Here is a 24,537-nt window from a genome sequence, read left to right as displayed (position 1 = left end):
TTTCACAGTGTCTGTGTGAAGAAATATTTCCTGATCTCCCTTCGAACTGAGGTTCCTTCTGATCAATGTGTCAAAGGGTAGCTGCAGTTTTGTTGGCACTTGCAGTTCCATTATAATTTATTTGGTTAGACCGTGACAATTTTTAAATCTTTGGATCCAGCCTTATAAGTCACATAGATTAATTATGTACCATCCATCTTATGGCTGTAGAAGCATGCTTTCTCAGTAAGCCTAGCATCAGACTGCCTACCATGTCCTTAAACCCTTGGAGCTTAATTTTGCTTATGCATAATTTTAACTCATTGTGGTTGCCTAAACAAATCCAAATCAAGCTGGATGAGCCTGTGGCTGAGGCTTACCACTTCTCAGAGCCTTGCCATATTGCTATTGCAAATCATTGGGACCAACCAAAGGACAAACACAGTATACTGTATGTGTACTTTGTGTCTTTTTACACAGCAATGGGCTTGTTGATCACTGGTGATCTCTATCTGATTCACCCATAGTGCTAAAATTTGAAACCATGGCCCAAATTCTCGGTTTAAATGCTGCATTCAAATTTTAAAAAATAACGAAGATGTGGGGGAGAAGTCCTATCCAAACCTTAAACTTGCCTTTCTCTTTCAAACACTGATTGCTCAATTTTATTATTTCAAACTTCAAGTATCATAATAACAATCATCCTTGTATTTGGTATAATGCCTTTTACTTTGGGAGGATATTCAACGGATGCTTCACAGAATATGCTGTAAAGACTGACAGTGCGTTTTCTGGGCCAATTTACAGCAATATCCCACAAATAGCCATGAAGTGAATGATCAATTTTATCTGGGAGATTGTTGACAAGGACACTGGGAAAAATTCCCTTTATTTTTCCAAGTAGTGTCATGGGATCTTTAAGGTCCATCTGAACAGGTGGAGAGGGCTTCAGTTTAACTTCTCATTTGAAGCACAACAATGTAACACAACCCCAGCACTGCATTGGAGTGTAAGCTTAGGCTACAGGAGTTCCAAGTCCTAATGTGGAGCTTCAACCCACAACCTTCTGTCTAAGAGGAAAGAGTGCTACCACTGAGCCAGGGTGCACACGTATTTACACTCATTTCTTTCATTTCCAAGAACGGGTTGTTTTGTACCTCATCAGGCCCTGGTAGGAAGGCGTGAGATAGGGGGGGGCTGATTTGTAGTATTTTCCTGAGAATTCCTATTAAAACCCGCAGGAACGGACCACATAGACATCCACTCCAGTGCCATCCAGACACTGAGCGAATGGTCAACATTACGTACTTTCAATTACTGGAAAGAGTCTCCTTTTGTAGTACTTGGAATCCCAACAAACAAACCATTTATCAGTTCCCTGTCCTTTAACTCCACGTCTTTTGCACTAATTTCTCAAAAAAATGTTCTCCATTTTTAGTTTTTGACTCTCACAGTTGTGGGACTCCAGAATTCAAGTTCTGCTGCAGGTATTTAACATTACTATGAAGAAATTTCACTGAACTAGGGCCAAGACTGTTTCTGTAGAATTTGGGGAAAAATGCACAGCTTCAAAAGGAAAGAGCTCAATTTTGAAAAGCTTACAATGACAGTTGCACAAAATCAAGTACATAATGTGATAGTAACCTCACAAGTGTACCAGAAACCCACTTGTTAAAATCAAGTGCGCTTGCATTGCTGGTGTGCTTCTGAAAGGAAAAAGCCTTTGTATTTTTGCAGAATTCTACTGTACTGTAAATCTGGTTAATATTGTGAAAGCAACAATTTCATGCCATCCACGAACTTCACTATTATTATTAATAGAAAACACGTAACTGATATGCAAGTTCCTCATTGAAATTACATTTTTTTGCAATACTAAATTTAATGCTTTAATTCCGGGATTATAATACATTAATTGTTTTGAGGGTCCTCGCAATGTGAAAGGCGCTGTATAAATGTAAAATGTATAGTTCATTGCTATCATTGCTTAAGTCCTCAGCACTGTGAGAGAAGACACGAAAATCGCAGGATACACGGGTTGCCTGTTAACTGATCTTAGTAATGGTGGAAGTACCAATGGTTTAAACCAGGTAGACTTAATGATTGTTCCTTTTTTTAAATAATTGCAATAGTTCAACAGTTGGAACAATTTGCTGAGATACCGGTAACTATTAAAGCAACTGAAAGCATTTGTCAAATTTTGATTTAAAAATGAAAAACACAAAAATCTTTAAACAGTTAGCATCTCAAACATTCCGAGGGAAATGACTGAGGCTGCCACAGTTTTAAAAATAACTCCAGTCTTTAGTATTTGGGGATGGTTTGTCCACCTGTCCTCTCCCACACATAGTATAGCAACAGTAGCCCAGCATCTGAAAATAGGAAAATAACCAGAAGGGGAGAGAAGGGTAAACTATTATTCCCTGCACATGTTTGCAATGGATTTTAAAACTGATCGCATTCCACGCGGCCACCTACACTCTTAAGAGTACTGAAAATATTCCTCTGATGTTTTTACTTTATAGGCAGAACTCGTTAATATGCACCACTAACTTTTGCAGAAGTATATTGAGTTAAAACAGTTAAGAGTATTTAGTCTGATATATTGCACATAACCTACACTGAATAAATGATCAAGATGTAAATGACCATACATTTATTAACGATCTAACACATATTTTGTTAAAAGAGAATGTAGCAGTATTCAAATAAAGAAAAAGTAAGCATTTATCATATTAAAAATAGAATAACATACATTCTTCAAAGCAACAACAGTTATCAGGGGATCAGAACACATTGTCTCAAACAGCTTTGTGCTAGCAGAAACACAAACAATTTGGGTTTAGATTGCATAGAAAGGTTTTAGACCACAAGTGAACACAAACTCACTGAATGTTTTTCTTTCTCTGTAATGTCCCCATGCTGTTAGACGATTGGCATGTTCCCCTTTTTTGATATCCCATAGTTTCTCCAATTCCACATACAGCCAAATATTTCTACTCAGCTCATCCTGGGCAGCCAACATGTAACCTCTTGCACGACTGTTGCTGAAATGTCTTCGGAAGGAAATTTGCATGATGCGAATTTCCGACTGATGACTTAAGATCTTATCAGGCCACAGAGAGTAGGTGGCTGCTTGTCTGAAAGGAGCAGAATCGCTTGTCGGTTATCGTAAGATATGCTTGCCTCTGATCTTGACATGTAAATAAGCTCTTAGAAGACATCATACCTCATTCACAGCATGCAAGAACAAGCACACAATGGTGCACTCAGATTGCTTGGTGGGAGATCACCATTGATAGACAAGGATAGGTACAATCTACGATGCACAATCTAATATGATTCAATACTCATTGAAGTTTTCCTTAAAGATCATTGTTTACAAAAGTTTGCCTTAATTTCTGCTAACAAAGTCACAAAATGGCAAACGCTGAAGAAACTTTAAAGAGCATTAATTTATGGGCAGGTAAATGTTCACTGAGTGTGGTTAAAAACTGTTGTATTAGCTGCAGAAAATCAAACCGCCCTTGGGATAAGTTTGTGATAATACAGCAGAAGTAACAGGATCAACCTTCAGCTAAACACTGTGCACTGTCTAGTCTTGTTTTTGAAACAGGTTTACTTCTATCATGAATGATAGAAGACCAAGGAGGTAGATCACATCGCTGCAAGCATTTCAGGTATTTCTCCAACATCTGCTGGTGCTAGCAGAGATCTGATGCTTGGAGAACTCAAACTAGCTTTACTGAAATCCTTTTCAAGGCAAGTTAAGTCTCATCATTCAATTCCAAGGAATTTCTCCTGGTCTCCAGATCAATAATTCCCCAAATAAAAAAAAACAGTCATTCACTTCACGGCTGTTCGTGGGGTGATGTTCTATGCAAATTGGCTGCTGTGTTCACGAACAAATAAAAATATGCAATTACTACATTTTATAGGAAACTTCTATGAAGCGCTTTGAGATGTCCTTCTGACATGAAAAATGCTATATCAAATTTAAGGATTATTATTAAATCAGTTTAAAATGAAATTCAAGATATAAATTGCAAATGTAGCTGCTCGCAGTGAAACGTTAATCTCTAACTCATTGTTCAGGATCACTTTTGCAATTCACTTGTGAATTTGTCACTCTTGATTTACATCAGTTCATCATCAGCAATAAAAGTATAAATCAGGACTGCACTGTGGCTCATCAGGTTCACACCCATCTTCTCCTTTCAGGAGAGATAAATGCTTAATCGTAAAGCGTGCAATTGACATTCAGATGACATTCGGTAATAAATGCTATGGTCTGGGAAATTCAATTAGATTGTAGCAAGGAGAGGATCTGCCAACTTTTGCACTTTACCAGGAACAAGAACATAAAACAAAATGTTTCATGTCCAACCCACTTCTTTTGCATACCAGGTAAATTTACCACATGAAGGTCTACATAAATACACCCTTAATGCACAAGACAATCCAGGAATTTCCAGATTCTCCTGCATTCTTTAATGCGGTATTCAACCTTCACTCGACATTCCCCACCCGCCCCACCAACACATATCTTCCTAGCCACAGCAAAGAAACCTCACCTCCTATTCTATTTCTGACAGCATTTGGTTACTGTTTTTCCCCCCTCCAAAGCCTTTTTTTGGACAGCCAGGTGTCTGATACATGTGGACCCCCATCACCATGCTTAAGAGTGTCCAAACCAAACAGAATTACAAGCATCCGACCTTTACATGGAATTTCCAGAGAAATTTGTTAGAATAGAATGCACACTTTCTCTCTGGAGGAATGCATCCTGCTTACCTAATTCTGGGAAGTGATAAATGGTGGTTGGCAAGAGCCAAGGTTTAGAGACCCCAGAGTGTGAGTTGGGATACTGCTAAAAATCAATACCTTTTCTGCTATTTGACCAGCTAGGTCCATCCCACCTATTAGGGCTTTGGCTTGTGGGATAATGGGAGCTGAGTGGGAAGAGTCCATGCCCCCCAATGACTGTCTGCCCTTCCAAGTCCTGATAATGAACCAGCCTGGCCGTACTGTCATCAGCAGTGCCCTGGAGTAATGTGGACCTGCCTGGCTCAGGAACTGGACCACAGAGACAACCACAGAGGGTTGGCTCAATTCCGACATTCCGTTGCCAAACATATCACCTTGGAGCCAGTTCAGCTTGAAGGAGTCTCCTTAGAGCTGATCTGGCTCCAGGGTGACATGTTTGACAACATATGGTTGCATTAGCTGGCTGTTTCCCTCTAACATGTCCAACTGCATTTTGTTAAAAGCCTTCTAAAGCAGCATTCATTTGCTGTGACACCTCATCAAAGACTTCTAACAGATGACCAATCCTTTCAGAGCCTAATGATTTAAGTATTACGTGTGTTGTGCTTTGTTGTGTGTGTTGTATTATAGAATTCCCTATGAATATACTGTAATCCAGAGAGGGCGCTCTGATTGTTCTATTGGGGAAAGTCCTGCTGCCTTTAGTGCAGCCCAAGCCAAGCAAACCGAATAATTGAAAGTTTGATTCTCAGGCTGTGGTGAATTACGTGATTTCAGTTGGAGCAATATTTAGGATGAAATTATTGGTCTTAGTCTAATGAAAACCATCCAAGATTTCATGTCCCGATTGTTAGCCTTGATAGACAGTTTACACGATTGTACATACAATACAAATTGATAGTTACATAGTGCCTTTCACATTGGGAGCACGTCCCAAAGCACTCAAAGTTGGGTGAGAGCAGGGTCAGGCTCAGCTGTGATTCTATCTCCCTTGTGTTTGTGGTTGAATAGCTAGCCGACACTCACACGTGAAGAGCGGTCTCTTGGGCAAGTCCCCCTGGAGGAGTTAGAGCCCACAAAAATAAATCTTAGAAGAAGTCCATAGAGGAAGGGGAAAAAGACAGGCAACTTTATAGATGCAGGCTTAATTTCAAACAGTTGGGTATACAGAAACATGTCATGTTTTTTTCTAACAAAAAATGGAGTCTCTTTTTATTGTTATATACCAACTAATGTCACATTTGGAACACAATGTAGTAAGTGAGCTGCTTGGAGACTCTCATCTATTGTCGGTTTACATCTTTGGCTTTCTTCTGAGTCAAAATATATATTTTGTGGCATTATTTAAAAAATAATAATAATCCTTGCATTTGATATAGCGGTTTTCTCGTCGGGAGGACGTCCCAAAGCGCTTCACAGAACACACTGTAAAGTGAATTGACTGTATATTTGTGGGCGAACGCGGCAGCCAATTGCACACAGCAATGTCCCACAAACAGCCGTAGATTGAAAATTACCAATCTTATTATTGTTTTTGGTTTTTTGGAGGGATCATTATTAGGCGTGTGGAGTAAGGAAACTTGCTCGAGGTTTCGCCCTGCCTGGAATTGAACTCAGGTCTCTCGCTTGCAAAGCGAGTGCTCTAACCACTGAGCTACAGGACTCCAAAATATATCTTAATTATTTTAAAAACAAAGTTCTGCTCTCACCCCACCCACCCCATGCCAACACCAGCCCCAAAGAATTGGCTACTAATGCTGCTTTGCATTGAGTTAGCTCATGTTAAAGTATTGGTAAACTAAGTAACTGATTTTCCCCACCCATTTTATGAGAATGGTGACAGAAAGCACAATCAAAGAGTAAAGTCTTGATACAGGCCTTGAAGGAGGTAAGGGAGGGATTCTGGGATGGAGTTCCAGAGCGTGGGGGTAGAAAATTTGAAGGCCCGACCGATGGTGAAGTGTGTAGGACGGAGTACAAAAAAGCATGCTAGTGCCTGCCGAATGAAGGGAGCGGACAGGTTGATATGGTGTTAATAGGTCGTAGAGGTAGGGAGGAGCAAGGCCATGGAGGGCTTTGAAAGTGAGGATGAGAATTTTAAATTTGATCCTATGAGGAATGGGGAGCCAATGCAGTCAGGCAAGGATGGGATAATCGGTTCACAGAGCTTCAACATTCTGTGCATCAAATAGTGGAACTGGCCCAGGCAGGGTCCTATAACAGAATAATAATCTTTACATTTGATACAGCGCCTTATCACGTCTTCGAGACGTCTCAAAACGCTTCACAGAATATACTGTAAAGTGAATTGTATATCTTGTGGGCCAAATGTGGCAGCCGATTGCACATAGCAGTATCCCACAAACAGTCGTGAATTGAGTGACCAAATTATTATTTTAAAAATATATTTTTAAGGAATTATTACCCCTAGAAAAGCGATCTGCCAATCGACTAACAACTGGGTTCCTGCTTGCTACTACGTAAACAGAGGTGTGTGGAGTAAGGAAACTTGCCCAACATTTCGCCCTGCTGGGAATCGAACCCAGGTCCTCTCGCTTACGAGGCGATTGCTCTAACCACTAAACCACAGGACTCCACTGAAGAAAATGGAAGCAGAAAAACAATTTCCAAAATTAATGCTGAATTTAAGAATTATCCACAATTCTACATGATCTTCTTAAATGTGAAGGAAAAATTGTCTTACTGGCTAAAACAAGGTGGAATTTGGCCTCCGATTACTGTCTGTCACACTTGCAAGAATGTGCCTGAACGCAATTATGATCGGACTTGATGTGATAACTGGATTTTGGACTGAGGTACTAAAAGTCACCCAGTATCTATGAACCATGTCCCAACATGAGGCTTAGACTTTTGGGAGGGAGCAACTGAGGTGCATGTCTAAAATAAATAACAAAGGCACTGAGTTGGCTAATTTGTTGATTATATTCCACGATTATATCCTGAGTCAATTCAAACAATCAAAGATCATTATCTAACCAAAAATACATTGGGATACTTGGTATGTTTCATTTTCATTTGTACTGATGATGGATTGATCTTTTGAGTTCCAGGCAATCCACAAATACAGGGGAAATTTTGAAAATAGTATTGAGTGGACATTTATGCAAAACAGATTGACATTCTTCACCCATTTTGTGCTTGAAGGTAAACAACTCTTGGTAATTTACTTTGAGAGTGACACAAACTTTCCATTTTATTTAATGTCACTCTTTTACCTGATTCAGGTTGTGGGCTGAATGCTGTATTATTTTGAGCAGCTTGCCATGCCCACGTAATAAATAATGGCAATGCATATAAACCCGTGTATAAACAGTGGGACCACATCCTAAATGTCAATGAACTTTCGTTAAAAGAATAAAATCATGGGGGATATTCCATTCACTGCTATATTTAGCAACTCGCTTTCAACATATATGTGTGTGGCTTAAAGGTGTGAATTAGATGCCGGATTATGTCCATGTAACAACATTAATTGCATTTCTAATTAGTGACATTCTGTACAACTATCTGAAACCTTTCTTTCACATGGTAGGCATTCTATCAATGCAAGTTATTCTGGCTGTTGTTGCCCCATGCCACACATGTACCCATTGAGTCAGGAGGGGAAAGATGAATTTAGAAAGACAATCGAAATTGACTGAACCTGTTGACATTTATATTTCTTTGGCTGCGTAACAAGTATTTATAATATTTCATTTGTAAAGGGGAATTTACTTTGGAAATCTAATCTGAATATACAATTAAGGTGTCTTACATTAAGATCAAGGAAATACGATGGCTGAGGTGTATGGAAAAAACAATTCAGTAATTAATCTGCCAAACAAATGCAAATCTGAATCATCTCGGGTCTATTGATAAAAATACATTACCACAGATTTCTCCCCCGCCCCCAGTTTTATAATGTGTCCCCTTGAAGAGGAAGGAGAAAAATTCCGTTCTGCTCTTTCCCTAGATGCACAAAATCTCAAATGCTACCAGTTTTCAGATGGTACAGTTTAACTCTTCCGACGTAAAATTTTGTTATTGAATTGGACTCTAATCATGAATTTTCTTTTAGTCACCTGGGTGTCTGACACATGCGGAAACCCAGCACTATGGTTAATAATATTCAAATCAGACTGAGAGTTTCACATGTGTATTGCCACCTAGACAGGGAAATTTCCCTATGTCTGGAATGGAATGCAAACTCTTTCCCCGATGCACAGCAGTCATCAGTCTTTTTATCGTGTGTTTCTCATTATATTGTTGTCTATTTAAAATGAGTACAATTCAATACATTCAGCTAACATTGTGCACATGGACTGTTATTACTGTAATGTATTGACTGGAACTAAACTTAGATCCCAAATTAAAATGAAATCTAAAAACCTACTGCATTCCAGGTCATTCGGTTATCAGATGTCATTTTCTGTGTGCTACCCCTGTGTGTTATGCTCAAGAAACACTGAAAACATTATTTATTTTATGAAATTACCACTGAATCCTACCCATTTATGCATCAGTGTCCCTTCGCCTCGCTTCCTTCCTTGCCTCCTTCAAGGCCGGTCTCCAGACCCTTCTCTTCGATCATGCCTTTGGTCGCCCTCCAGCCTCTTTGCCTTCCCTTACCACTATACCACCCCTCCCCCATGCTCAGGCCCTGACACCTGACTGTTCAGCGCTTTTGGGACTTCCTCCCGATGTAATTTTGTTGTTGTAGTGTATCTATAAGAGAACCAGTGTTGTATAGCAGGGCTACGCTGAACAGAGGCAGGCGGTTAATCTATCTATATTTTCTTTTTCTTTTATTATCAATAACAACATCTTGCACTTATACACTATCTTTCATTTAGGATGTTGCTCTCAAAGCTCATTACAGACAGACTGGAAATGTTTCTTTTTTAAAATAAAATCGAGTGCTGTTGTAAACACAATAACAAGGAATCTTCATCTTATAGTTGTCATAAATATTAATAACGTAATAATAATAATAATCCTTGCATTTGATATAGCGCTTTTCACGTCGGGAGGACGTCCCAAAGCGCTTCACAGAACACACTGTAAAGTGAATTGACTGTATGTTTGTGGGCGAACGCGGCAGCCAATTGCACACAGCAATGTCCCACAAACAGTCGTAGATTGAAAATGACCAATTTATTATTGTTTTTTGGAGGGATTATTATTAGGCGTGTGGAGTAAGGAAACTTGCCCAAGGTTTCGCCCTCTGCCTGGAATTGAACTCGGGTCTCTCGCTTGCAAAGCGAGTGCTCTAACCTGAGCTACAGGACTCCACCCATAAGCCTACCTATGGGTTAAAGGTAACATATTTTCATGTACTCTGAAGAAAATGTAATTTCAGATGTCCTAAAATTGTTCAAGTTGACCCCAGCCAAGGGTGTCTAAGGCCCATAAGGTTTTCAATTTAAACCAATATGCCAGTCACTATTTCTACATTATTTGTAACGGGGGCGGGGAGGGATTCAATACAAGTTGCTTTGATTTCATTGTACTCAAGGTGAACTTGTATTTTCTGTAGGTGATCTGCTGAACCATGGCAAATGGCACAGTACAATTTTAAGCACCCGTAAATTTAAGTTTTCTGTAGCTAAGATGTAGCTAAGAACGGGTCCACAGAATTATCAAACCTTCAACCCACATAATACAGTCATTCGACTTTACGGTATATCCAATGTGAAGTGCTTTGAGACGTGAAATGTAAGGTTTATTATTATTACTATCCAATCCCTGATCTCATGGTTGGACATTGAGTAATGATTGTATTCGTCTCAGATGTGATATGCCTCTACTTTAAAAACAGCATCCAGGTTCGTATATGAGGAAAAGCTACTAGGACATGGTGCTGGAGAACTGCTGGGATTATGGGACAATACTCCACTGTGCGAGCCACTGTGTTCAGGAGCGGAAGGGTGAGATTTAGGAGAGAGGTAGAATTGTACTTTTGGCATGCGAAAAATACACTGGAATTTCTAGTGTTGAAGCTCATTGTAACTTAAATAAGATTTTATGATTCATGAGGTTGTCTTTCAGCCTCACTAGTGAAGCTATTTTTCATATGCTACTTCTACAATTGAGACATATTCCATTTCATGATCACTCTACTACCTTGTGAATCCACTACACAATATAATTATTAGTCTCTGTGTTTTCTATTGTTTGGGAGTTATGTACATCTTAATATCTAGGAATGAGGTATAACATTTCCATCAAAAGCAGTTTACCTAATTATCTGAAACATGATATTATGTCATTACCCAAAAGATACACTGGCCAACTTAATTTTTCCAAAGGGAATCATTTTTCATTTTAATAATTGCCTAGCTTATCAGTTCACAATTTTCCATCATGACATTTCCTCATACTACAAGTTTGATGGGGTTTCTTCTGTTCTTGCTTTGGCTGCCAGGTTTTTAAGCCTGCACTTGGTTTTGTCATTTTTTCCCTTTACTTTCCCTCAATTAGATTCATGGCCAGACTCCCCGCTGACTGTTGTTTTGTTAGTTCCACTACACCCTCCACTACATCTTGGGTCATGTAAAAGCTATCTGGGTTAAGTTATGTTCAAATTTCAATTTTCTCTTCCCCCTCTTCCTTGTGAGGAAATGCTTATGGGGTGGGAGGAGGGTGGTGGGGTGAAAATAAGTACTCTATTGTTTCATAATGATGAGGCAGAAGGAAATAGTTAATTTAGGGAATTTTCTGCAGATTATATATAGTGTGAATTATTAAAGGCCTCGGATGTGTACTGTGTTATATTAGATGAGTGATTGGGCTGTTTATGTACAGAAGATACCTTCATATTAAAAATAACATTACCACAATGTACCCATGTTGTACTTATCGTAGCGTTTCCACATTATATATAATTTTTACAGACTTCACAAAACCTGTTTGAATGCTAAGATTTGTGAAATGTTTCAGTTTTTGTCCTGCAGCATTTTATTACTGGTTTCTGAGTCAAATCATTTAATATACAGAAGCGAGAGCACTCAAACTGCTGTGTGATCAATGTTTTGCAGGGTGAATTACTGTGAATCTCTTGATTATACTCAAGACAGCTGTGTTTATTAGGAAGGACCTGAGGATAATTTACCATATTGCCTACTAGTTACTGAAATGTCTTCTATCATTACAAATGCATACTTTGTCAATCCAATCACACAGTCATATTCGGTTTATTTACTTATTTTTCAGCATGGTATTTTCACTGAATTGAAGAAATTCTGTTTCAGGGGAATATTATTCATAACGTATACTCCTGCAGTAAGTAGCAATACTTGTATTGTATATTTCTGGCACGGTTTGCTATTCCTGTCTGTCCCAGTGGGAAAGTCACAGTGTAATTTCTGACATCTCGATTCTTGAAGGTCAAGTGAAAAGGAATAAAAGTAAATACAAAGGTAACTTTACTAATAAGTCTTAAAAGTATTATATCAACTTGATCTGTGCTTCTTGTACAGAACTTAACTGTCAGAAATCCCAAACCTGTGAGTTTGTGTAAATTCCTACAAAGGTCTCCAAATCTGTAGCTCTCACCCCTCAAATCTTTCATGCCTCTTGATTCTCTGTTCTCTTGATATTTGTCTTCAATTATTACCTAAAGACCTCACTGTGCTGTTGATTCTGTAATCTCTCAGATTGTTTGTTTTACAATTTCATTTCACTTAGCATCTTTCTGGATGTGTTCATTAGGTTGAATTTGTGCATCTTGGCTATTTTCTGTCAAAAACAGCAACTTCTTTTTCTGTTTTTCAAACCTGTACAATCTGAACCTTTTTACTTAACTCTGTGTTTCAAAGGTTTCGCAAACCCAGGAGGACTTGTCAGTGTTTGTACAGAACAGTTTTTCAGATGTGGCTATGAGGCTCGAAACATATAGTACATAACCTTAATAAAGCTATTTCTTTAACGGAGTACAAATTTTCTGAAACGCTTTGCTAATCCCAAATATTGGACAGTTCCCAAAAGTTTTCTTTATTGACTGATATAAATTCTACAGATTAATATGATTTTACCTAATATCATGCAGCATTAGGTTATGATGGGAAATCATTTGTTTGTAATTATTTGTCCCCTTGTGCTTTCTGAAATATGGATAGAATAATGCCTGTCCCTAAAAATAAGAATAACGTATATGCTTATTCACTTACTCGGTGCAGTACATTCCTTACAGTCAGTTTCAAAGGAGGAACATACAGATCAATGTCTATATTTTGGATGTGAATTTTGTGCTAGAAAAATCAGAGACAACCAGGAACTGAACAGCAATGACATTTTGCAACCTGTAACAATGTTAAACATTCCCAGCTCATGCATATGAGACCCATTACCAGAGAAAAGCACCCTCTGCTTTGGCCCTACACTGTGTCTCAACCTTGACACATGCTTAACAGCACCCTCTACTGCACCAGTGTGACACTTACACTTCCTAAGGAGATACTGTATTGGCCAGAGGATCCCATACCATAACATTCTGCCTGGTTGGAAGAGATGGTTTACTCCTATTTTCTGACTTGATTTAAAATGTACTCCCGCAAAAATGAAACCTCGTTGCCAAATGATTGAGGAACAAATTTCGGAAATGAATATTCTTATTTCCCCGCTATTTTTCTCCTATATTTTTTTGTGTGGGGCCAGTTTCCCGTATCAGAAAATGTCACTGTATGCAAACAAAAAAGTGGCATTCTATTGCGAAGCAGTTAGAATGCAGATAAGTACTGTATTGCAATTGACTGTTGCAACACACCAAGTTTATACTTTGATTGGGGTCCTTGTATTGAAAATGATACAATGCAATGGAAGAGAAGGGCAAATGAAGAAAAGACAGACTTTATCGAGCAGTTGAACAAGCACTTTGAACTACATTCACCATCAATCACACTAATGCTTTCGCTTTGAGAGGATTCATTCTCTGGTTTAATTATCATTTGCACTGCTATAGATCCTGTTACAATAGTGGCTTCCATTCTTTCCAAACAGATCCATTCAAAATCCTAGACTGTATGTAATGATTTCAAGAGCCAGGGTTTCCCACAGCAATGTGGTGCAGTAAATAGCTTAGCTTCTTTCGAAAGGAGCAGGGAGTTTCTCTTGGTGTCCTAGCCAATAATCCTTCAAAAAAATTGTTTTTCATCTGGTGGCTGTTTCTGGGATCTTGGTGTACAGTAAGTGGTTGGTGCGTTTTCCAACACAAGCAATCAAAACACTTGCCAGTAATTATTTGTAAAGTGCTTTGAAACATTTCGACAGTGATAAAGCACTATAAAAATGCAAGTTCTTTCGTTGTTACCTATATTAAAAGAAGGACCACCACTGCTATATAAAGGTGGCGTATTCTTTGTTTAAAAGTCCTAGTTTTGAAGAGTTTAAAAACATAAAACATGGCAAATATACTATATCATCACCTCACTTCTAAGTAACAATGTCATGATAATAATAATAATAATAATCCTTGCATTTGATATAGCGCTTTTCACGTCGGGAGGACGTCCCAAAGCGCTTCACAGAACACACTGTAAAGTGAATTGACTGTATATTTGTGGGCGAACGCGGCAGCCAATTGCGCACAGCAATGTCCCACAAACAGTCGTAGATTGAAAATGACCAATTTATTATTGTTTTGTTTTGGAGGATTATTATTAGGCTCTGTGTGGAGTAAGGAAACTTGCCCAAGGTTTCACCCTCTGCCTGGAATTGAACTCAGGTCTCTCACTTGCAAAGCGAGTGCTCTAACCACTGAGCTACAGGACTCCACAATGTAAGCTGACGTTACAATCTTAAAGGGAGTGAAGGGACAGAGAGACCTGGGGGTCATATAGTAAATGTTTGAAGGTGGCAGGACAGGCAGATAGTTAAAAAAGCATCCGGGATACCAGGCTTTATAAATAGGGACATAGAATACAAAAGTCAGGAAGTTATGATGAACCTTTATATAAAACACTGGTGAGGCCTCAGAGACTGTTCAGTTCTGGGCACCACACTTTAGGAAGGATGTCAAGGCATTGGAGAGGTTGCAAAGCAGATTGACCAGGATGGTACCAGGAATGAGGGACTTCAGTTATCAGGAGAGGTGAGGCGATTTTTTTCCCCACACAGCGAGTTGTTTGAATCTGGAATGCAATGCCTGAAAGGCTGGTGGAAGATGATTCGACAACAACTTTTAAGAGAGAAGTAGATAATTATTTGGGAGGACAAGTTTGCAGGGCTATGGGGAGAGAGCGGGGGAGTGGGATTCATTTGGAAGCTCTTTTCAAAGAACCGGCACAGATACGATGGGCCGAATGACCTCTTTCTGTGCTGTATAATTCTATGAATCTACGTATCGTAAAGTGGGGAGACTGTGTCATGTCATGTCCCACAAACAGCCATGGAGTAAGTGTCCTGACTGTAGGACATTACTGGTGACCAGTTAAGGAGATCTGAGCCAGATTCTGAACCTACTGCCCACTTTTTTTGGGGGGGTGGGGTGGGGCAGGAAGGGAAAAACAGGTCTTCATCTTCACCAGCACAATGAATTCCTCTCGATGACTTGTGACTGGGTTAAAGGGAAACCTTAAAGGAATCGAACAACAGAACACAGTGGTTTCTGTGTGTGGGGGGGCGGGGGTGGGTGGGGACAATAGTTTTGTATTGTGGAGGGAAGCAGACCAGCAGAGTTTAATAGGGTTTGCTATGACTGGAGGGATGCTGGGTTATTGGCTGCTTTCAGATGCTATGAGGTTTTGAGATAGCTTGGAAACTTTGGACGGTGGTTGAGCTCTCAGCCTTTTAGGTTTTGTGGAGCTGAGAGCTACGTGCAAGATGGCTCCTTCCAATTGCATAACAATTTTATTTTTGTACAATACCCTGTGGAGTCCAGTAGCATAGCGGTTAGCACAAGCAAAAGGAACTGGGTTCGATTCCTGGGCGGGGCGAAACCTTAGGCAAGTTTCTTTACCCCCCCACCACTATTTACCTAGCAGAAATTGGAACCCTGTTGTTATTTGATTGGCGGATCGCTTTCTGGGGGAATAATCCCTCCCCTCCAAAAAAATTGATCACTCAATCCACGACTGTTTGTGGTACACTAATGTGTGCAATTGGCTGCTGGTTCAAAATACAGGAAAGCACTTCAGTACTGACATAAGCCTGTCAGGCACTGACACAATCTGGCCATTGATTTGAAGAGGCTTGCAGTTTGCCTCAATAATAATAATTTGATCACTCAATCCACAACTGTTTGTGGGACACTGCTGTGCGCAACTGGCTGTCACGTTTTGTCCACTAAATATTACAGTCAATTCACTTTTGCTTTGAGACATCTCAACGGCGTGATAAGACGCTATATCAAATGCAAGAATTTCCCTGGAGTACAGGTTGTGCAGCTACAGTAAAGCCTCCAATACCTCACTCACATGATCATTTTCATGGGTAAATCGACACTACAAATTTCAATAGAATATTCAGGCATAAGATGGATGGGGGAGGGGCCAGGAATTTCACTTAATTATGTCCTTGCCCAAAATAACCATTTGTATAGATTTTTCAGCATGAGTCACTGGATAGCAATCAGAAAAGGGATTTTTATTTCCTTCATTAACCAGGAAACTTGTTTGTCCAAGAGCCAAGAGGCTGCCATTTAGGGTGTAACAGAGCAAGCCTGGTGTGCTGGGTAATCCTAGTGAGGGAGTGGAGGGGAAAGACGAAGGTCCATTGGAAGAATTTGTGCCTATGAATCATCTTCTAATTGCTGAGGATGATGCTGTAAGAAGGGAGACCATATACTCAGAAAATTGTGTCCTGAAACAAGCAAAGTAATTTGCATTTTCAAGCAGCATTTTGATTAAGCTAAATAATAATGCTATGGTTATGTAGATATCCTTGTGTCTCAATAGACCAGCTCTGCCTCTTAACCTGTTTATTTTTCTTCTTCCCTATGAAAATGCTCTCCAGGCATCTGAATTACACAACCCCTTGCATTTATAGAGTGTGTTTCACATAGAATGAAAAATCTCAAAAGTGCTTAACACTGGATATATCAATCATATTACACTGCTAAAGATGACAAGTTCCATTTCTAATACATAGTTTGGGATTGAGTGCTTTTTTGTAACTTAACATCAGTTTGAAGCCTAATTGCACTGTCACTTTTTCACTATGCTGCAAAACCTTGATCTATTATGGTTACTTACACTGATATTCTCCATGGAAATAGAATAAACTGCAGTATAATCCAATTTGAATTTACAATATCCTGTTAATTAGCTGCAAATTAATACCAATAATTCTTTACAGGTTGACTACTGATAAGATAGCCACTAAATTACAAATCCAAATATATCCCCCGACCCCAAAACTGTACATGTTAGTCTAAGAACATTACAATGATGCCAGAGTATAAAACGTATGCTCTCAGTTTGCTTATTATGAAAGTTTACAAGAAGAATTAATTCTATTTGCCCTTTTTGTGCCTTGCTGACTGGCACTGCAATTGGACATTAAAGTCCTAATATTCAAAAGAAGGTTTCACCTTTGAGAAAAATAAAACACCATGAATGCGATCTGATGATCATTGGTTTATCAGGATTTTAGTATATTCAGTAAATGTAGTGAATGATGGGTACCTGGGAAGAAGAGTAGGACAGTAATTTAATAGAAACGTTCAAATAATAATAAAAATAATTCTTGCATTTGATATAGTGCCTTATTCCATTGAGATGTCTCAAAGCACTTCACAGGATACATTATAAAGTGCAGTGACTTTAGATTTTGTGGGCGAAAGGCAGTAGCCAGTTGAACACAGCGACATCCCACAAACAGCCATGGAGTAAATGATAAATTTTATTTGAGGGATTTTGTTGGCCAGGACACTGGGAGAAACTCCCTTCTCTTTTCGAATAGTTCCATGGGCTCTTTAGCGTCCACCTGAACAGGCAGGCCGGACCTTGGTTTAACGTCTCATCCAAAGGATGACATGAACCATTCACACAAGACTCAAGTGATTTATGATTGCCATCCGTTCCCATCTTGAGACCATGGCCTTGAATCACATCCCGGCGCCTGCTATTGTTTCAATTTTCTGTGGTCTCATTCGTTTTTTGTGCCAGCAGCAGCTGCCAGTGTGCTTCATGTAAGAGGCTGCCCACAAAATGCCATTAACATTCACATCATTAATGCAATTTATTGAAAAATAAACATTTGGATTGCAAAAAACTCTTTTCTAAATCCAAGAGACATCAGGCAAGATATTCTGCATGTTTATAATGGGAAAATCCAGTCTAATGTCAAATGTGACTCTGAAAACCCTCAGTCCTGCAAACCATTATGGCCATTAACCATGCTTAACACTTGAGATTAAACACTTGCTGACTTTTTGCATTTACAAAATAGTTTATTATTTGTAATCAGGGTGAATTAGTATGTTAATCTCCCCACCCAAAAAAAATTGAGAATAAAAAGCATAGCACTGTATTTTGGTAGTTTGGGAATTCTGAGTTTAAATTCAGACTATAAGAATCTCCTGGCTATGAGGGAACCCCCCAAAAAACAGATCAGACATCAAAATCTTGTTCGCAGTATTGTTAGGTTCATCCACAGATACCCATATTATAGCACTAACTATCATTAAACTGGTGTTCTCTCTCAGAGAGATCTCAGAATGGCTGTTATGAGCAATAGTAGTGTCACACCAGTGTACTTTTCAGATTTGGCTTTAGCTAAATTGTGAGGTTGAATAGAGGGAACTTCGCTTCGCACCTGACCAGAGACAGCTTCATTCTGGTGTTTGGCACAAAATGAAAAAGAAGAATATAGCATTCGCCACATTAATTACCTTTTTTTAAACCTTTAATATTTTTTAACATTAACATTGTTAATTTAGATGCCAAGTATGAAATATTTTGTGGATTAAAATTGATATGAATATAGAAATCTGCAGTTTTTAACTGAGATGGAAGCATACAAAATAAAAAGTTTAGATTTTATTATATGTGAAAGCATTAATGTTATCTTAATGTTGAATTGTGGTGTAAAGAAAAAGAATATTGACATAATGACTAAATCTAATCTGAAGTGGAATCCTAGAAACCATATGTATACTGTGTAAAAGTGTTTAGTTTATTATGATTTGTGTCCATTTATTAACAGAACATAGCAAGGGTTCCTCAACTGAAGTGAAAGGTGACTTTCAATCCAGGATGTTTTAATTATGGTAAATGCTTTTTATTATTGGCTTGTTGAACTACGGTTCTGGTTTCCTACTCTCCAACCAGGGTGATAGTAGAGCATGGAAAATAATGTGCTACAAAGAAAAGGATCTAGCACAGGATAAAAGAAAACCTTTCTCTTTATCAATATCTGTTTCATGCCCCCCAAATGAACTTAATGTCATGAATGTGTTTGACTCTGTTTCGAATTTGGGGTTAGAAATGCATTTCAATAGATTCTCACTTCATATTGTGCAAGTTCCATTGCATTTAGTTATATTATGTAGGTACAGACCGTAGACTGCATTAGGTTGTAGATAGGTTTAGAAAAATCATATACATGTAATCGAGCACCACAGATGCGCAGCTATCTACTCTCTTCCTAAGTACTGTATCTATTAACTCTAGATACATTAAATTATTACAGACATAACGTTACACAAACTTTAGAACATTTCAAGAAAAAACTAAACAACTCATATGGATATTTTTTCAAAGATACAACTTGTAATTTAGTCATTGGGCATGTATGTGAATCCACATGAAATCCAGATATACACAGACTTCTGGATAGTTGAAGTATTCCCATGATCAGAGATTGTGTTACTATCATTAAACACCAGTCTCCTTTTTAAAAAAAAACTTTCTTTTGTTTGTCTCGCTCCAGGATAAGGTTCTCAAGTTTTTTTAAAAATCAAGTAAACTCTGAGTACTTTTATTTGAAAATGATACTAAGCCAAATAAACCAGTCACACAGCCAACTATTAAAATTTTAATGAGAAACATTCTGTACTACATACATGATTATTTTCATAGGACCAGAATCCAGTCTCTGCCAATTACAAAATTACTTAGAAGTACACGTTGGATATAAATACCTTTGTAAGTGCAATTGATGTAATTCAATACTGTAGATTGATTTAATGGAAACTGTTACAGAATCACTCGCATTCTGGAATAAAAGCACCCTGAGATCTGAACCTTTAGAGCAGTTGTCTAAAAATATTACAGCAACAAAGAGTAAGAACCCAGCCAGATATTAAATATGATACTGACAGCTCTCAAGAGTTTCCGAATCACTTTCTATTTCACTAAAGAAACTATTCATGGACATTGGTCTTCACACATATTTGAGAATTTGCTTCATAAACTACTTCCATGTTTCTCATAAATGTCTTTACATTTTCTTGTAAAACTTGAATTTAATTCAAGTAAAATGTTTTATCACGATTTCCTTCAATGAGTATCAAACTATATATCCCTTTTTAACACCATTTTGTAAACCCCCCAAATCTTTGTGCCTAATACTGACAACTTATCAAATATCTTTAAATAATAACAATAATCCTTGCATTTGATATAGAGCCTTCGAGACATCTCAAAGCGCTTCACAGTGGATTGACTATATTTTTTGGACGAAATGCAGCAGACAATTGCCCACAGCAGTGTCCCACAAACAGTCGAAGATTGAGTGACCAAATTATTATTTTTTGGGGAGGGATTATTACCCCCGTAAAACAATCCACCAAACGACTAACAACCAGATTCTTGCTTACTGCTAGGTAAAGAGAGGTGTTTGGAGTAACAAAACTTGCCTAAGGTTTCCATCTGCCCGGGAATCAGACCGTGGTCCTCTCGCTTGCAAGGCGAATGCTTTAACCACTACGCTACAGAACTCCAGGATTTAAAATTCTGCTTCACCAGGTAACAATCTTCACTGCTCGTTTTGAATATTTTGTTTGGTTTATTAATAAAATACAACTTGCATTTATATAGCAACCTTCAAGCAGGATAGCATCTCGGAGAATTAAGTCCCAGTATTCCTTAGACTGGTGGTAGTTCATATTTTGCCAGTACTTCTCTTCACCTCTTACCTTTTTACAAACATTGCAGAAATGACAGATTACAATGACAATAACAAAATTACTTTTTATAAAGCACCTTTCGTGTCAGGAGGACATCCCAAGTCACTGGACAGTCTAGGGATTACTGGCTAAAATATATATATTTTTTGGAACAACGAGATATTGTGGGTAAAAACACTGAGATCTGAGGAATTCTGCAATCTCCCTGAAGTAGTAAAGTGTTTTGTTGTTTAGTAGAGTCTATGATATACTGTGCAAGTGAACCGTTTGTACGTTTTGGGTATGGATCCTTATTTTTCAGGTGCTCAGCTCACAGAGCCATATCAGACTGATACTGCCTGTTACATAGAATTACATAGTGTGTATCACTAAAAACAGGCCACTCAGCCAACTAATCCATGCTGGTGCTGGTGTTTATACTCCACATAAGCCCCTACTTCTCCTAATTCCCTTTCCTTACCCTCTCACCATACTCTTCTATTCACTTCTCCCTCATGTAGGAGATCTTCTTCTCAAGGTCACAAGATTAGTTTGATTGAAGGTGGGCCATTTTATCTGATCACATGTTTCCAGGACACTCATTTTCCATCCTCCCATTACATCATCCAATGTCCTGGCCTCAACCACCCTTCCTGGCCACCAATTCCAATTGTTCATTACCCTCTGAGTAAAACCACTTCCTGCTGTTTCTTCTGAATTTGCCCTTTGCAACTCTAAATATATGTCCTCTTGTTCTGCTGTATTGGTGCATCCTAAATTATTGTTCTGGATTTATTTTTTAATCTAATTTAAAATTGAACATATTTGTAAGCCAAATCTGGGCACACATGTAAATAAAAATTTAACTCACCACATTTCCTGATCCTGGCAGTACTCCAGAACTGTTGATGAATGGCTGTATTGCTCTGATGAGTGTGTCTGTTTTAGAATGTTATTGTTCTTGCTCAAGTTTGTTGCTGAACTCAGGTCAGGGCAAATTTGGCCAGGGACACAATACCTCATCTGAGGACTGTCCCTGGAAATCGGGGACATATGGTCACTAAACATAGTATGGGATCCTCTTTGAAATGTCTCCTTTCAGGACTGAAAAGCCCTAGCTTGTCTAATCATTATTTATAGTTCCAACAGTGCCAATCCTCCTACCTGCTGTCCTTTGTACTATTTATAGGGTGAGGCAATGCCCTTATGTTTTGGCAACCAGAACTGTATGCAATTTTCTAGGTGTGGCTTGATCAGAGTTGCAACCTGCTGTCATCAAAAATAATGGGAATATGAGTACTGACAAGCACAGGAGTGTTTCTTGCCTTGAGGTAGGATTCAGCCTGTGTGCCCTTTCACATTCCCATTGCATGTAGCTTGGTGTGATAATACATGTAGCGTGGTGTGATAATACAGAGGCTGCTATGCCACTCTCAAAGTGCTGAGTAGCTACCGGCGGGGGGGGGGGGGGGGCTACCTGGTAGAACTTGCGTAACCAAATGAATAAGATGGGTTTTGTTCCCTCTGGGTCACTTTACTCCTGTAAACATCCAGATTGAAACCTAAAACATGAACCAAAATTTACCAAGGAGTTTTCCTTGGCAAATTTAAATCTTTGGCTTCTGACCTGAATGTGTTTTCCCTTCAAAGCATCCCCTGCCCTTTCCATTGAATTTCAAATGATCAAGTTTTACTATTATTGGAATTTTGTGAAAAGGGAAGTCAACATTTTAAATATATTTATAAGCAAAAAAAATTCCACCGCTCTCCTGCATTTTCCTTTGTATTTCTAGGAATTGTTATAGCATAGTTTAAGGGCAACAACCGATTCCACAACAGTACTTCATAGAAACTATTTATTTCTGTAACAAAGCTTTAAACATTTCAGCTACATTATGCCCCGTTGCTCTAGGAAGTAAAGCAATGTTTGTTATTCAATTCATTTTATAATTTACCTTTTTATGGCCTTCACAAACACATCCTTGAACTTGCTTAAACCACTGCAGAACGCATTCACATCACTGTTTGAAGTTAGATAACCGGCAACTCTGGTGCCTAGCAACAGAAGCGGGTAACACGATTCATGCCAATACATGTTTCAAAGCAAGAAGAAGACAGGACATAGTCAGACTTGAATAAAATAGAACAAAATCGAAAAGTTTCTTACCGCTCTTAGTCTCTTAGCTCTTCTAAGTATGAATTCTTGCAGCATAATACTAGTCAGGTGCTCGGCCTGTGGTCAGGCTGAACACTCGTGGTTTAAAACCTGTGGCTCACAAGCCAATGAAACTGTAAAGTTCCTCTCTGTTACTTCTCTACTCTGCCTGCAGCACAGTCTCGTTCTGTCTAGCTCTTAATCATTGGTTTTAGGGAACATCTATTCAGTGTTAGTTTTGTTTTCATAGATCATTGCCCTTTCAACCTCAGTCTTTCAAATTTTCCAAACTGTTACCAAACTTTCTTGACTTTCTTGCTTAACAAGTTGGTGGTGCTGCAAAGGCCATTCTTAAGACATTTTCTAATAAGATTTATTTTTCTCTGCTCATATCAACCTTCTCGTTGGCAAAACTGATCTTATTAGGAGCTCAGTCTGTTCCTTTTTTATATAAAAAGAAGTTTTAAAATTGGAACAACCTTGTGAAGGAGAAAAAACAAGCAATTTTGACTGTCAGCCCTTGTAGTGAGCAGTGACGACCTTATTCAGACAATTCTTCTTTCACTTTGTAAAAAAAACCCTCCCCTCTTCAGAAAGAAGAATGAACTAAGCAACACTTTCTTCTAAATAGTGCAGCTGTTAAATGATTCATTTATTATCAGCAGGAAGTTACAAAGCCCAGTGGTCTCTGCCATTTACCACAGGTGCAATGGAAGGTTTATATAACTGGGTGTGTTTAAAATAAGCCACTGAAGCAGCAGCTAGCAGACTGCAGCTACACTGTGTTTCCGATACTTTTATGTACTTTTCCTATATTGGTGCACCAATGGTTTCTGTTCAAGCTGCAGCATAACCTAGGAAATGTTTTGTATCTCATTATGTCACAAATTTTGCAAATGCTGCTGGCATGGAACTTCACTGGTCTGAAATGTTGGAAAAACTCAAATTTAGTGCAGTTGAAAATACTTGCATTTCACTCATACATATCCTAGTTTCAATCTTTTATTTAGTACCAAGCTAATTTGAAAATGATATGTTCCTCTATGAGTATACCACCATACCAATAACAGCACGTCTGAGCTTCTGCAAAACTGCTGAAACCCGCCTTTATTATAAGGGAGATACTGGATTTTGGATGTTACGTTGAGAGAAAGAATGTAAAACGAGTAAAATACATTCAACTTCCAACAACTACATACAATCTGCACTGTCAGCGACTCTCCCAACCCATTCAATCAGAAGAAGGTAAATAATTGCCAGCACTTGTTAACTCATCTCATCTGAATATAACTGTGACCTAGGTATTTCCTTTAAACTTCTTTTAAGTGCAATTTCTGATCCAAATGTAAAACGTTTTGGTTATCCAAATATCAAAGTACGACATTGCAAAATGCTATTAATAATAATAAATATTCCTTGCACTTGATATAGTGCCTTATCAAGTCTTCAAGACGTCTCAAAGAACTTCATAGAATATACTGTAAAGTGAATTGACTTCATATTTTGTGGCCAAATGCGGCAGCCATTTGCACACAGCAGTGTTCCATAAACAGTCGTGGATTCAGTGACCAAATTATAATTTTTAATTTTT

At 38.5% G+C, this 24,537-nt stretch overlaps 1 protein-coding gene and 1 non-coding gene across 3 annotated transcripts in view; both read right to left on the bottom strand.

Moving 5' to 3' along the window:
• LOC103175195 (RAS guanyl-releasing protein 1) overlaps window positions 1–22,788 on the bottom strand; it is a 63,734-nt gene extending 40,946 nt beyond the window's left edge. The window contains exon 1 of one of the 2 annotated variants that reach the window (XM_007888057.2): window positions 22,747–22,788. Coding sequence is in view for 1 of the 2 variants with exons in the window: in XM_007888054.2 (XP_007886245.1) it covers window positions 2,869–2,942 (74 nt within the window). In the remaining variant the exon portion in view is untranslated. Of the gene's footprint in view, window positions 1–2,868; window positions 2,995–22,746 lie in introns of those variants that run through there. The other variant, XM_007888054.2, reaches the window with a different exon arrangement.
• On the bottom strand, window positions 7,268–7,340 carry trnat-cgu. Its single transcript has one exon. It is a non-coding gene; the product is annotated as a tRNA-Thr (tRNA).
• Window positions 22,789–24,537: the final 1,749 nt, after the last annotated feature.

The sequence above is a fragment of the Callorhinchus milii genome, unplaced genomic scaffold, assembly GCF_018977255.1.
Source record: "Callorhinchus milii isolate IMCB2004 unplaced genomic scaffold, IMCB_Cmil_1.0 Scaffold9, whole genome shotgun sequence".
NCBI classification, from domain to species: Eukaryota; Metazoa; Chordata; class Chondrichthyes; order Chimaeriformes; family Callorhinchidae; genus Callorhinchus; species Callorhinchus milii.
Note: the sequence above shows the minus strand (reverse complement) of the source record. Positions and strands in the feature narration are given on the sequence as shown.